The 11,746-nt window shown below is 37.4% G+C and overlaps 1 protein-coding gene across 1 annotated transcript; it reads right to left on the reverse strand.

The window, feature by feature from the left end:
• Positions 1-2,846: 2,846 nt before the first annotated feature.
• odad3 (outer dynein arm docking complex subunit 3) lies at positions 2,847-11,532 on the reverse strand. Its single transcript, XM_087842062.1, has 13 exons — positions 11,187-11,532; positions 10,869-10,990; positions 9,920-9,997; positions 9,041-9,232; positions 8,798-8,899; positions 7,732-7,857; positions 7,265-7,381; positions 6,802-6,951; positions 6,561-6,721; positions 5,921-6,077; positions 5,629-5,778; positions 3,265-3,352; positions 2,847-3,182 (listed from the first exon to the last, which is right to left on the reverse strand). The coding sequence occupies exons 1-13, from the start codon at positions 11,248-11,250 to the stop codon at positions 3,049-3,051; spliced, it is 1,641 nt and encodes a 546-aa protein (XP_087698188.1). The 5' UTR covers positions 11,251-11,532; the 3' UTR covers positions 2,847-3,048.
• Positions 11,533-11,746: the final 214 nt, after the last annotated feature.

Raw genomic sequence — 11,746 nt, forward strand, 5'->3', positions numbered from 1 at the left:
TGACCGTCTCCAGTTAGTCCAGAATGCTGCTGCAAGGCTTTTAACTAAGACACGGAAAAGAGAGCACATTACACCAGTGTTACGTTCATTACACTGGCTTCCAGTACATTTTAGAATTAATTTTAAAATCTTGGTACTGACTTTTAAAGCTTTGAATTGTGATGCCCCTGCTTACATTTCTGATCTTTTAGAACCCCACGCTCCCTCTCGCAGCCTGAGATCTTCTAATCAAAGGCTGTTGGTAGTCCCACGAACTCGTTTTAAGACCAGAGGAGATAGATCTTTTAGAGCGGTGGCCCCCAGGTTGTGGAATGCTCTCCCTACATCATTACGTTGCCTTGATTGTATTTATTCTTTTAAAAAGCAGCTTAAGACTCATTTATTTAGATTGGCTTTTAATTAGATTTGTGCTGTGTTTTATTATTAATATATTTTATGTATTTCTGTTTTATATTACTGTGAAGCACTTTGTGGTTTTTATCCTGTGAAAAGTGCTATATAAATAAATTGATTTGATTTGATTTGATGAATAGATGCCATCTTTAAGAGGTTACCTTCTCAAATTTTCTAAAAGTAGCCTGGTGCAGTATTGTCTCCTTATGCTCTGACTCCCTCAAATGGAAGCAAGCAAACATAAATGAGGACTGGAGAGCAAATTGTGCATCTGCCTTGATGTATCAAAGTCAATATACAGAAAGAAACCTGGAGCATAATTAAGCAAAATCAACTGCAGTCTATGTTGAACTGTTACCTGGTGCCTGATTATATGGGTTTTCATTGGCATTAATAAGAAAATTCCTACCACATATTGATGCATAAAATAGATACATTTGTGCAGATTCACTTGAATGTGGCAAAGGAAGTGTCTGATGCTTAAAATATCACTACAGTAGAATTATTTTGTGTAATATTTTTTGACAGTGGAAGAAAGCACAGTTCCTAAAGAAACATGTGTCTGACTAAACAAATAGAAACAGACTTAATCAGGGTGGCATGAGTGTCCAGCATTCTCTAGTGGGCCCTGTGATCACTGTGGCCAACAGAATAGCAGAATTGACGGGTTCAGACCTGAGTTCCTGTGCTTTTCACAGAGACCAGGGTTACCACACCAAGAGCACGTGTAGTAGATGTGAAAGGGTCTGGAGAAGCTGTGGAGAATGTTATGCTGCCTGAACCATCGTTCAGCGTGACCACTTTGGTGGTGCGTCAATGATGGTTTGGGGAGGCATAACCATAGATGGACACACAGACCTCGACAGGCAACAGGTTGAACTTCAGACTATCCAGAAACTCAGTGATGCCCTAGAGGAGAGGTCCAAAAAACCATCCATCATCTCATTAGGAGCATGCCCTGACATTGTCACAAAGGCTTACAGGCACATAAGAGCCTGAGTTGTTGCAATGAAATTTCGGGAAAAAGGGACTAGCCTACTGCAAATGACGTGGCATCATTTCGTTTGAACATTACCCAGTCCTTATCAGTACAGATATCCATTGTGATTTTTTCCCCCCACTGAGATCTGGTGTATTTCTCTGTGTTACTGCTTATCCTGGTGAACTAAACCAACGCCCTTCTCCGTGTTCCTTTAATGTTTTTGAGCAGTGAATGTAGAATAAAGCACTGTGGGAATGTATGGTTAAAATGTGATTTTTGTGGTCGGTAAGACCAGAGAAGTGCTATAGAAATTCCAGTACATAACAATAACTTTAGGTATAGGCTAATGTAATGTTTCAGATGAACTCAAAGTGCATAAGTCTGTGAAAAAACTCTCTAAATAAATGTTCTCAGGAGCTTTTATTAGTCCATAACAACAAACAGAGGCTTAGTACTAATTGCATAATTGTGCTGGGATTCAGATAGTTAAGCTACGCTCTAAGTCAGATTTATTTTGTTTCCAGTATCACAAAATCCCCTTTATATTATCTTCCAAACATCATATAAGCTCTAACAGCTTCTATTCCCGCATAAAATATACTGAAATGTAGATAAACTTAGTTTTAGAGAGCAATGGATAAAAAAGACATGAACAAGCAGTCAAAAAACTTCAGCGAAACTTAGAAAATGAACACAACCTGAGCCATGCTCGACACAATGTTTTATCGCTGTTGTCCTTATTCTAACCTTTTTTGGAGCACACACACACATACACACAAAAACCTAATAACTGTGCAGCAGGGATTTGCTCAGAGAGCTTTTGTTCACAGCACAGAGTTGTCTTTCTGGTTGCTTTTGGTACGTCATTCAATCACTGCTGCTGTCCTGTGCGAGACACTGAGACATTCACTGTGGTTATTATCTGACATGTTGGTATGGAGATGTATTATTCAGTCTACTCAACCATATGCTCCCACAAACATAAAGTGGTTAAGAAGAGAAGCAGCAAACACTGTCTGAGATGCCAGTCATTGCAGAAATAGTTCAGCTGTGCGCACTTTAGGGAGGGTTCCTATTCACATCTGTAACTTATAGCAGGACAAAGCAAGTTTGATGTAATTCAAGCATGAATAAAGGCTGGATTCGTCACAAGTATTGGCTTTCAGTAGGCTACTATACGCTGGGTTTGTTAGATAAAACCGACAACATTCATTGTTTCTAACAACAGGAAAATAACAACATTAACAACTAAGGAGTTGCTAGTTACTGGGTTCTATTCCACACACTATACAGGGAGTTATGGTAAAAAGAATAAAAACTAAAAACAGTATTTTTTCATTGGCTTCCAGGAAGGCTCAGGGTGAAATGTGAGCTCAAAAAACAGAGGTGGGGTAGAGTGTGTTGGTGCAACAGTAACACCTGACTATTGCCAAAACAAACCCAGTTACACAATAAGTATAGACACGAAGCATCAATTTATGAAAATCATTTAATACTGTTATAATGTTAAAATACATGTTTTCATTTACAGTATACTAAATATCTTTATAGCACCGGCTATGACACAAAATAACAATTACAGAGGTGAAACAATTGTCGCGGAAAGTCTTGGACACAATCATCCCATTTTATATTTCATGTTTTTGGGAGACATTGAGGATTGTGTTGTCGCTTTACAACTTGCCCTTCTTCTTCAACATCTTCATCTTGGTCTTTTTCTTGGAGTGGGAGTCAATGATTAGCTGAGACTGAAGCTTCAGCGCTTCACGCGTGATGACCTTAGCTTTGCCCTCGTCAGTCTCATTCTCTGCAACAGAAACGGTGAAGTAAGTAGGGATGTAGACAGTGTGCAGTCATTACTGTTGGTGTGTAAAAGGATACCAACTTACTGTCATGGAGGGGGTCATGTGCTTGATCCACAGGTTGTTTGGCTCTGGTGATGTATGCTGACAGTTCTTCTTCACTTCTTATGTACAACTAATAAAGAAACATCAAGTCAGAAATTAAGATCTCAAATCTCAAATTCCATTAAAAATCTGTGAGTCATAAGCCCTGCCCACATTTAAAGCAATTCACTTACTGGCTTGTGCCTTCTTCAGGGTGTAGAGATACAAAGATAGCAACATGACGATTATAGTTTCATTCTCTACAGGTGTGCAACACTAAACACATGCATCCTTTTCTGTTTTTTATGTCACCAGGGGGAACAATGAGTACAACATTTCTGTAACCTTGCAAGTCACCTCCCAAAATTATTCAATTGATAAATAAAGGGACACTGCTCTGTAAGATCGCAGCTATCATAGTTCTCAGTCATCCAGGTCATTGTAGTCAAAGGAGCTTGCAAAAAAAAGCGTCTGGACTTCTTTAAGTTGCTTGAAGACGTTTCACCTCTCATCCTGAAGAAGCTTCTCGGATGAGACGTGAAACGTCTTCAAGCAACTTAAAGAAGTCCAGACGCTTTTCTTTGCAAGCTCCTTTGAAGACTGCTAAGGTTGTACCCTGATAAATAAAACATCCACATTCCTAACAGGTGGTCATGTAAAAAAAACTCTTTGAAAAAAAGTACATGTTTATAAAAACAAAGTTCAAAAATCTTTTTTTTATGCCTAAAGATGATCAAAAATACTTAAGAAAAAAATCCTGATTGAGGTTGTCATAATTCATACATGAAAGGGTTAAGTGTAGTGAGCATATCAGCATTCTCAGGTTTGGCCTGTGCTTTGATGCAGTGTTTCCTGCTGCAGAAAACAGATGTTATGTTGATGAAGATGATCTTAATTAATGTTAATAATAATTCAGCTCAGCCTAACAGCACCAGATCTTACATCCTGCAGAAAAAACAAAACAAAAATAGCCTTTTTTATATTTAAAAATATTAATACAATTTAACTAATATAATTTGATATTTCATACTTGTTTAAATCTGCAAAATAATATGGAAATAGTAATAACCTTGAAATAAGGTGTCGTAAACCGCCTCTTTTATCACTGTGACAGAAAATGGGATGGCTATCATTAGCTTTTAGCAAGATGCCTAATCTAGACAGATCATCTGCTTACATACATTTGTACTGTAGTCTGCTTGCATTAATGATGATTGCAGTAACAAGTGTTGCTGTTTCAATTTTTCAAAAGTTTTTTGTAATGAAATGATTTGATTTACTCAATGAATCATTGCAGCCCTCTTAAATACAGTGAATAACTTAGTTAAAAGCTTATTGAAATTTAACCACCTTATCACATAATACCAGCTACTTGTTTTATATTATCCAATATGATTCTTAACATAGCCCATGTGTTGGCAGTCTACAACATTGACTCTCTCAGGACCAAATTAAGTTTTTTGTTGTTAATGCACAACCAAGTCCTGCAGTGGTACTTCTGAGTAAAAAAACTCATAAAATATGTATGTGGGGTAATCAGGTTGTTAGGTCTTAACTGTTGTAAATCTGCAACGTCTGCCTGGAGAGGGTTAACTTGCAAAAGCTAAGATGAACAGACTGATCTTTGCCACACTTCAAATTCTCCTTTAGTAGAGGTACAAAGGAAAGCCAAGTAAAGTTCAACTGCACCAGCCAGGCAAATAAGGCTGGACTGATTTCCAAATTATCAGCTCAGAGTTGCGTCAGTTACAAAGATCGTACCATTTAAAAATGGACCTGTGACCCATATTATCAATGTCATGGTTGAATGTCAGGCAGACTGTTGCATGTTTCCTGTCATATGCTCTGTATCTCATATTCTCAAAGTGAGAAGGTGCTGTTGAGTGTTCAGAGCAAACACTTCAGGTGCCTCTAATGGTTACCTTTCCATACTGATAAGTAAAGCAAAGAAAGCACAGCAGCTTTTACACAGCAGCTTTTACACAGCTTTATATAAGCTGTGTAAAAGCTCAAGCTCAGACAGTGTTTAAATTTCAAACTGTGACAGTCTAATTATAGCGTACAAGTTGTCTGACAATGTTCCCAAACGTTTTCCTGTTAATAGCTCTGATCGGGTGACTCTCAACTCCTCAAAGGCACCTGTTCATAAGTGTTATACTATATACGTATACTGTTCTAACATTCTCTGTTAATAGAGACACCACGTGCAATGCAATCAATGTTGTGCCCATGCCTTTCCCACTCTGACTACTACATCTTTGCTAGAACTACCTCTGCAAATGTCAACCATGTTTTCTATATCACATCCAGACTCAGGAGGACCTGTCTTTAAAATAGCCGTGTTGCTACAGAGGGCCTTTGTCTCACCTTGTTTTTTTCCAGCTCCTTCATTATACCAGCCACATCCTTCCCCTGAAGTTCTTTGTACAGTGACAATAATTTCTTCTCACACTGGGCCATCAGCTCCAGAACAAAGTGATCAGAATCTGGATCCACTTCAGGAACTGTGTCCTCACTCTTGAAGAAGATGAGTGAACAAACATAAAAAGGAATTACACTTAAAAAGCTTTGTGTTCGAGGGCAGGAAAAATATTTTAATATTAGGAATAAGTGATAAACTGGCTATTTCAATATTATGACTGGTTGAAATCGTTAGTACCAGTGAGATGTGTTGAAGTTTGTTGGCCAGGTGCTCAACTCCAGCTTGGGCAGTGTGAAGAGTCTTCAAGAGCCAATCCAGTCGCTCTTTGGCTGCATCACACTTCTGCTGCTGAGTCTGCAGGTGCTGCTCAGACTCCTGCAGGGCCTGCTGGTCACTAATGACAGAGAAAGAGCAGAGGCTTTAGAACAATTTTTATACATATACATATAATTTTAAATACATTGCTTACCAAGTGTATTTTTATTTGCCTCAGTTGCCCTAAATTAACAGCATTTGTAATAATCAAAGTCATATTTATGCTTGAGTTTTTGTAGTTATCCATGAATATTCAATTTCATGGACAACAATTCGAAAAATTAGTAAAGCACATTATTATTTGTGATTAAGATGTCAAATTACTGTTATTTACTTGCATTTCTGGACATAAAAATTATTTTTATGTCCAGTGTGCCGGCTCAAACCTTTGTATAAGTTACACAGAATGAGTTATAAATTATATTTATCTTACTAAATATAATTTTTAGTTCTTGTAGTTCTGTAGTTCTTGACAGATTTCTAAAATATTTGTGTTTTCTTGTTTTTATCACAAGAGTAATAATAGATTTCAACCATTGTCAAGCAGATGTCTATACTTCACCTGGGGTGTTTAGCCTGTCTAAAATATTTCATCTCCTCAAACTGTTGGCTCAGAAGCTCCTTCTCTTCCTTCAGCTGCAGCAGGACTTTCTCATTCTCTTCCTTCCTTTTCAGCAGATGCTGGTGTGTCTCCTCCTGAGAGTTAAAGCACTCCAGTATCTCCTACACAAACACAGAATGGATGAAAAAAAGAATAACAGCAACTACACTGTGTGTACTAGAATCAGTGGGAACATTTATACCTGTATGTCTGTGACACCTGTGGTCTCGCTGATGTGCCTGAAGGCCTCCTCAAAAGTAGAAATTTTTTTCAAATCTTCTTCTTCCATCCCGGTGATGATGTGCTGGGCCTCACCGCTTAGTTTTCCTGGCAGAGTTATCTGATCATGCAGGTATTAATCATTCCAAATGTAAATGACTCTTCTTCCCTTATTATTATTTTACCAAAGAATAGGGAGGCCTTCACTGTGGATTAGGTTTAGGCTGCTCTGCTTTAGCTTTCTTTCCTTGTGAAAATCTCAAGTTATTCGCATCCATACATTTAATACCCCACTGATATAATTACGGCTATACATTTCTCGATAAGTAAAATTTAATACATTTTTATCATTCTCTGTATTCATTTTGTCTAAAGTCTGAGCCAGTTAACGACACATTCTCAAGCTGTAATTACAATATGTGTCACCTTATGTCTCTCACCCTTATATCGACTTTTTCAGGCTGGGCCTTGCATTCCTTAACCTTTTTCCTGTAACTTGCTATTATACGCGCCCTCTCCTTACTGTCCTTGTAAAGCAGCTCTTCCCGCTTCTGCAACTCATCCTGCAAAGAACAAGAAGAATGGCTGAAAAACTTGTTTCAGTTCACTGTGAAACAAACAGATTGTTAGTATGACAGAATCGTATTATTACCTATAATATAGACCAGAAGGAAGTGTCTGAGATACGTGTGGACAGACATGTTATCCTCAATCATTTCATTTTATCTTTACAAGATAAGATAAGGTAAGGCAAGGCTAGTGTATTAGTGTTTCCAAGTTATACCTCCTAATTTATAATTCCAGCAAATCGTCTGACTTATGAGAGCAATAGGGAGCGGATTCTAATTCTTACACTGTATCTTGAAACATTTATGCTTTTAACTCATCACACAGGATATATCTTATAGGCCACCTTAGTAGCTTCTTTGGAGAGCTGTTGGTCATTATTCATGATCTGCAGCTTATTCATCTCCTCTCTTTGCTTCAGGATTTCTGCTTCCAGACAGTCCAACTGGCCCTTGTAAGTGAGACTCTCCTCCTGAGGTGGTGAAGGTGGAAAAGTGAGTGAACATGAAATAAACAGAATCAGAAATAAGGTTGTCCATGTGAGAGAAATAAAGTATTTGGATTACCTGACTGTGATCAAGAAATTAAAACCAAATCAAGACAAAATGTGCACTAACACAAAATTTAATTTAAATAATATTTTAATCATATAATCCTTACGATTTTCAACAGTCAGGTCCCATTGATGCTGTTATTTATTGCTAACATTGTATTTAAATTAAGAACTTATCGATTGACATCCTGTAATTACCTTTCTATTTTGTAGTTTTTGATGGGGTTTTTTCAGCAGGTTTAAAAATTCCTGAACTGGATTTAAAATCTCCACCTGTGTATGTAACAGTGTGTTTGTTTGCACTATAAACAGACAGATCACTTGCTCTATTTCTGTCAAAGGGGCTTTTGATGGTGTGGCAGCAGTTATATATACCGTACTTGCTCTTACAGTAGCAATTAAACCACATATAAAAAAATGGAAAAAAAACTTTAAATGTAAATACATTTGACTGGTTTCCTTGGAAAACAGGAATCGAGAACTAGTATGTCAATTGAAGAATAAACAGGGACAAAAAGTACAGTATCAAACAGAGTCCCATATAACAGTCAACCAACTGCAGAGTACAGCAAAGATGTACTATTTACTGCAAAACTGCCAAACAGCAATGAATAATAGACTCTGTACAAAACACTGCTCATGTTCGAGTGCTTCCACTTGCATGCAGGCATCTGCTAATGCATAATGGAGAGTTAACAGCTAGCGTGAATAGCAAAATAATCACTACAAATTTACTGATATTTCAAAAAATATCTGAGACAAACCATTATAGGACAATTAACAAATTCTCTAACAAAAATCACATCAAATGAAGATATGTTTAAGCGTAACAAAACATTTTCTCGCATGCTGGACTTACATGTAAGTGATTTTTGAATTTCAGATAGTTAACTATGATGTTCTGAGCTTCCATGCATTTAAACTGGGTTTTCTCCAGATCATTCTCCAGAGCCCGCAGTTTCTAAACATAAACACAAATCATTGGTCATCGTTATCTATGATCTGTCATTTTGCACAAGTCTGCAAAAGAGCACAACAAACAACAAAAAGTAATCCCAAGAAAATTTGATTTTTTTGGGGGGGGGGTCAGAGAGGTAATTACCATGGCATCGTCCTTTTTTTTCCGAGTGCGAGCATCAGAGGATACTTTACTGCTGCTGCTCTCTGATTTCAGCTTCTGGTACTCCATCTTCAATTGATTGAGGCGACGCTGGTAGACCTCATTTGTGTGTTTTACAGCATTGATACACTTCCTCTTGAACAGCACTCCTTCATTTAGCATTTTATTTACTTCCTGAAAAACATGCAGGCGTTTGTGAGGAATGCAGTACAGTCAATAAAACATACAATAAAACTATATTTACTGACACTGTATACAGTAATGAAAAAGAAAGTTTTCACGGCGTTGTGAAAAACTATGTACACCGCTTTCTAGTGGAATTAAGTGGATGAGTAATTACACACTTGATTAATTGATCATCAACAAGTGTGATCACCTGTATATAAACAGGTTTTGCCAGTTTGCTGGTCCAGCAATCATCCTAGGAGTAGATGCAAATTAATTCTGAGGTCAGAAAATAGCAAAAAGACATTAACCTAATTCTGCTAAAGGATTCAAGGATTCTTTATTGTCATTCGCATCACATGTTTACATAAGGTGGAACGAAATTACGTGCACACGGTCCCGGAGCGAAAGAAACAGAATAAGAAGAAACAATAAGAAGTAATAGGTAGTACAAATAAATGGAGTGCAACAACCTGAGTAATATAAATGCAAGTATTAAAGTAATACACATAAAATAAATAGAGTGCAACAACCGGAGTACCAGTATGGAGTATAGATATAGCAGCAAATGGGCATTATGTAAAGGTGTACTTAGTTTATAGAAATGTGAAAACTTTCTTCTATTTAATATAAAATAGGAATTCCCATCTTATTACACTTTATTTTTTCATGATGTGTACACTGACTTCCTCTCACCTTCACTGTGCTGTTGCAGAAGGCCTTCCCCTCCATATCTCTGTTTTTAAAGGCCACTTTGATTATATGTTCATCAGGCTAAGAGGAAAGACAAGACAATGACTGAGACATATTTGATCTGGATGACTCCATGTGGGGAGTGCAAAGCATTTTTTTTAATCTCTTGTCTCTGTGTCTTTTATTTTGATGAGTTTTAGTTTATTAAAACACTGCACTTTAGGACACTTTTTTCTAATGTTTGACTTTTACCCAGTAGAAATGATTTTTTAAAAGTGCAGATTAACCTGTATTTTGCTGCCAAAGCCGTGCCCAGGTGCAAGTCACTACTAGCTATACAGACTGACATAAGTTACCTGAAAGAAAAGCAAATGAAGCAAAAATAAACACTTATAATTAGTTGTGGTATGTGTGAGATTCCTAATTTTCCTAATGTCAGGTGTTGCTCAAAAGAGATGTACCAATCTATGGATCTAGGGTTAAAACTTTCCTTCTTGATAAAGTTTATAGTTAAGACCCTGAACCCTTCCTCAGTTACCCTGCAATAGGCTTAGAGTGTTTCTTCTTCACTTACCTCCCCTCACAATCAAGTGGCAGTGGCAGAACCACAATCCCTCCTTTAGCCTGGCTCTGCTGGAGGTTTCTTCCTGTTAAAAGGAGGTTTTTTCTTGCTATTGTCACCAAGCACTTGCTCGTAGGGAGTCGTTTGCTTGTTAGAGTTTTGTCTGTATTATTTTAGGGTCGTTAGTTTGCAAAATAAAGTGCCTTGAGGCAACTGTTTTCGTGATGTGGTGCAATATAAATAAAACTAAATTGAAATAAAATGTGCCCAACCTTGATCTGTAACCTTTATTATTTCAGTAAGTTGGATTTATCCAAATTTGAGACCACTTCCCCACAATTAAAAACATGTTCCATGTTTAGTTTGTTGTGATCTGATCGCCTTACTTACAGCCTTAGTTTCTGCCAGCTGTTTACGCAGGTTCTCGTTCTCCTGCCTCAGCTGACGGATGAACTCTTTTTGCTTCCTGGTGGTGGCCTCAGTCCTCTCATAACGTGCTGTTTTTTCGCACTCTAGTGGACAAATATAATAATGCATGCAAATAGGCGATCCATTTTATTCGACTTAATTATATGAATTATAAGGCATTAAGAATTCATGTATATTCATTCAAGCTAAATATGGCAGTTAGCTGGCTGATTCCAGCTAACCCATGCCTACTAGCATGAAATTAAATCAAGGCACCCACTGCATTTCAAACAAACATACCAAGAAATTTGATTTTACGCTGAAGCTCCACTTTCTGATAGGATATGCTGCCACTGACCGCCATTTTTGTGAGTTAGCACAGAGTGCGCAAAGGAGAAATTATCCCGTATTTCGTTTTAGCTTGAGCTAACCGCAAAATTCCGGTATGTTTTACGTGCACATGTTGCCTAGCAACATGTACATTTATAACAGGACTGAAAGTTAAGGATCTTTCGACCATTCCTTTTTGTTAAAGCTGTATTTTCTGTCTCGAAAGCCCACAAGTTTAGTAGAATTATTACACTTTCACAATTATTCTAATTATAATATTGTACGTTGTATGGGGCTGCTGTACCTCAGAATGAATGCTGAGATTTAACGGCTTGACGGCCGTCGTAGAGACGGTTCTCAACTTGTTCTCTGTAGAACCCTGTTATAGTGTAGTAGTTTTTACCAAGATAAAGATATTTACAAAAATAAAATTATTTTGTATATGCTATTTCATTTTATGTAAATATTACTGTTATTTGCCAACACTATCAAGCAGCACCACACAGTAATGGACAGCTGGACTGAGTAAA

Source organism: Neolamprologus brichardi, chromosome 6, assembly GCF_056152115.1.
Source record: "Neolamprologus brichardi isolate AB-2024 chromosome 6, ASM5615211v1, whole genome shotgun sequence".
NCBI classification, from domain to species: Eukaryota; Metazoa; Chordata; class Actinopteri; order Cichliformes; family Cichlidae; genus Neolamprologus; species Neolamprologus brichardi.

Bases quoted from the DNA above. Each gene is read 5' to 3' on its own strand.
- odad3 (XM_087842062.1), bottom strand. From the start codon at position 11,250: ATGGCGGTCAGTGGCAGCATATCCTATCAGAAAGTGGAGCTTCAGCGT. The intron at 9,998-10,868 runs GTAAGTAAGGCG...CTTTCCTCTTAG, and splicing joins AGCTGGCAGAAACTAAGGCT to CCTGATGAACATATAATCAA. The intron at 6,952-7,264 runs ATAAGGGTGAGA...AATGATTAATAC, and splicing joins CCCAGCCTGAAAAAGTCGAT to CTGCATGATCAGATAACTCT.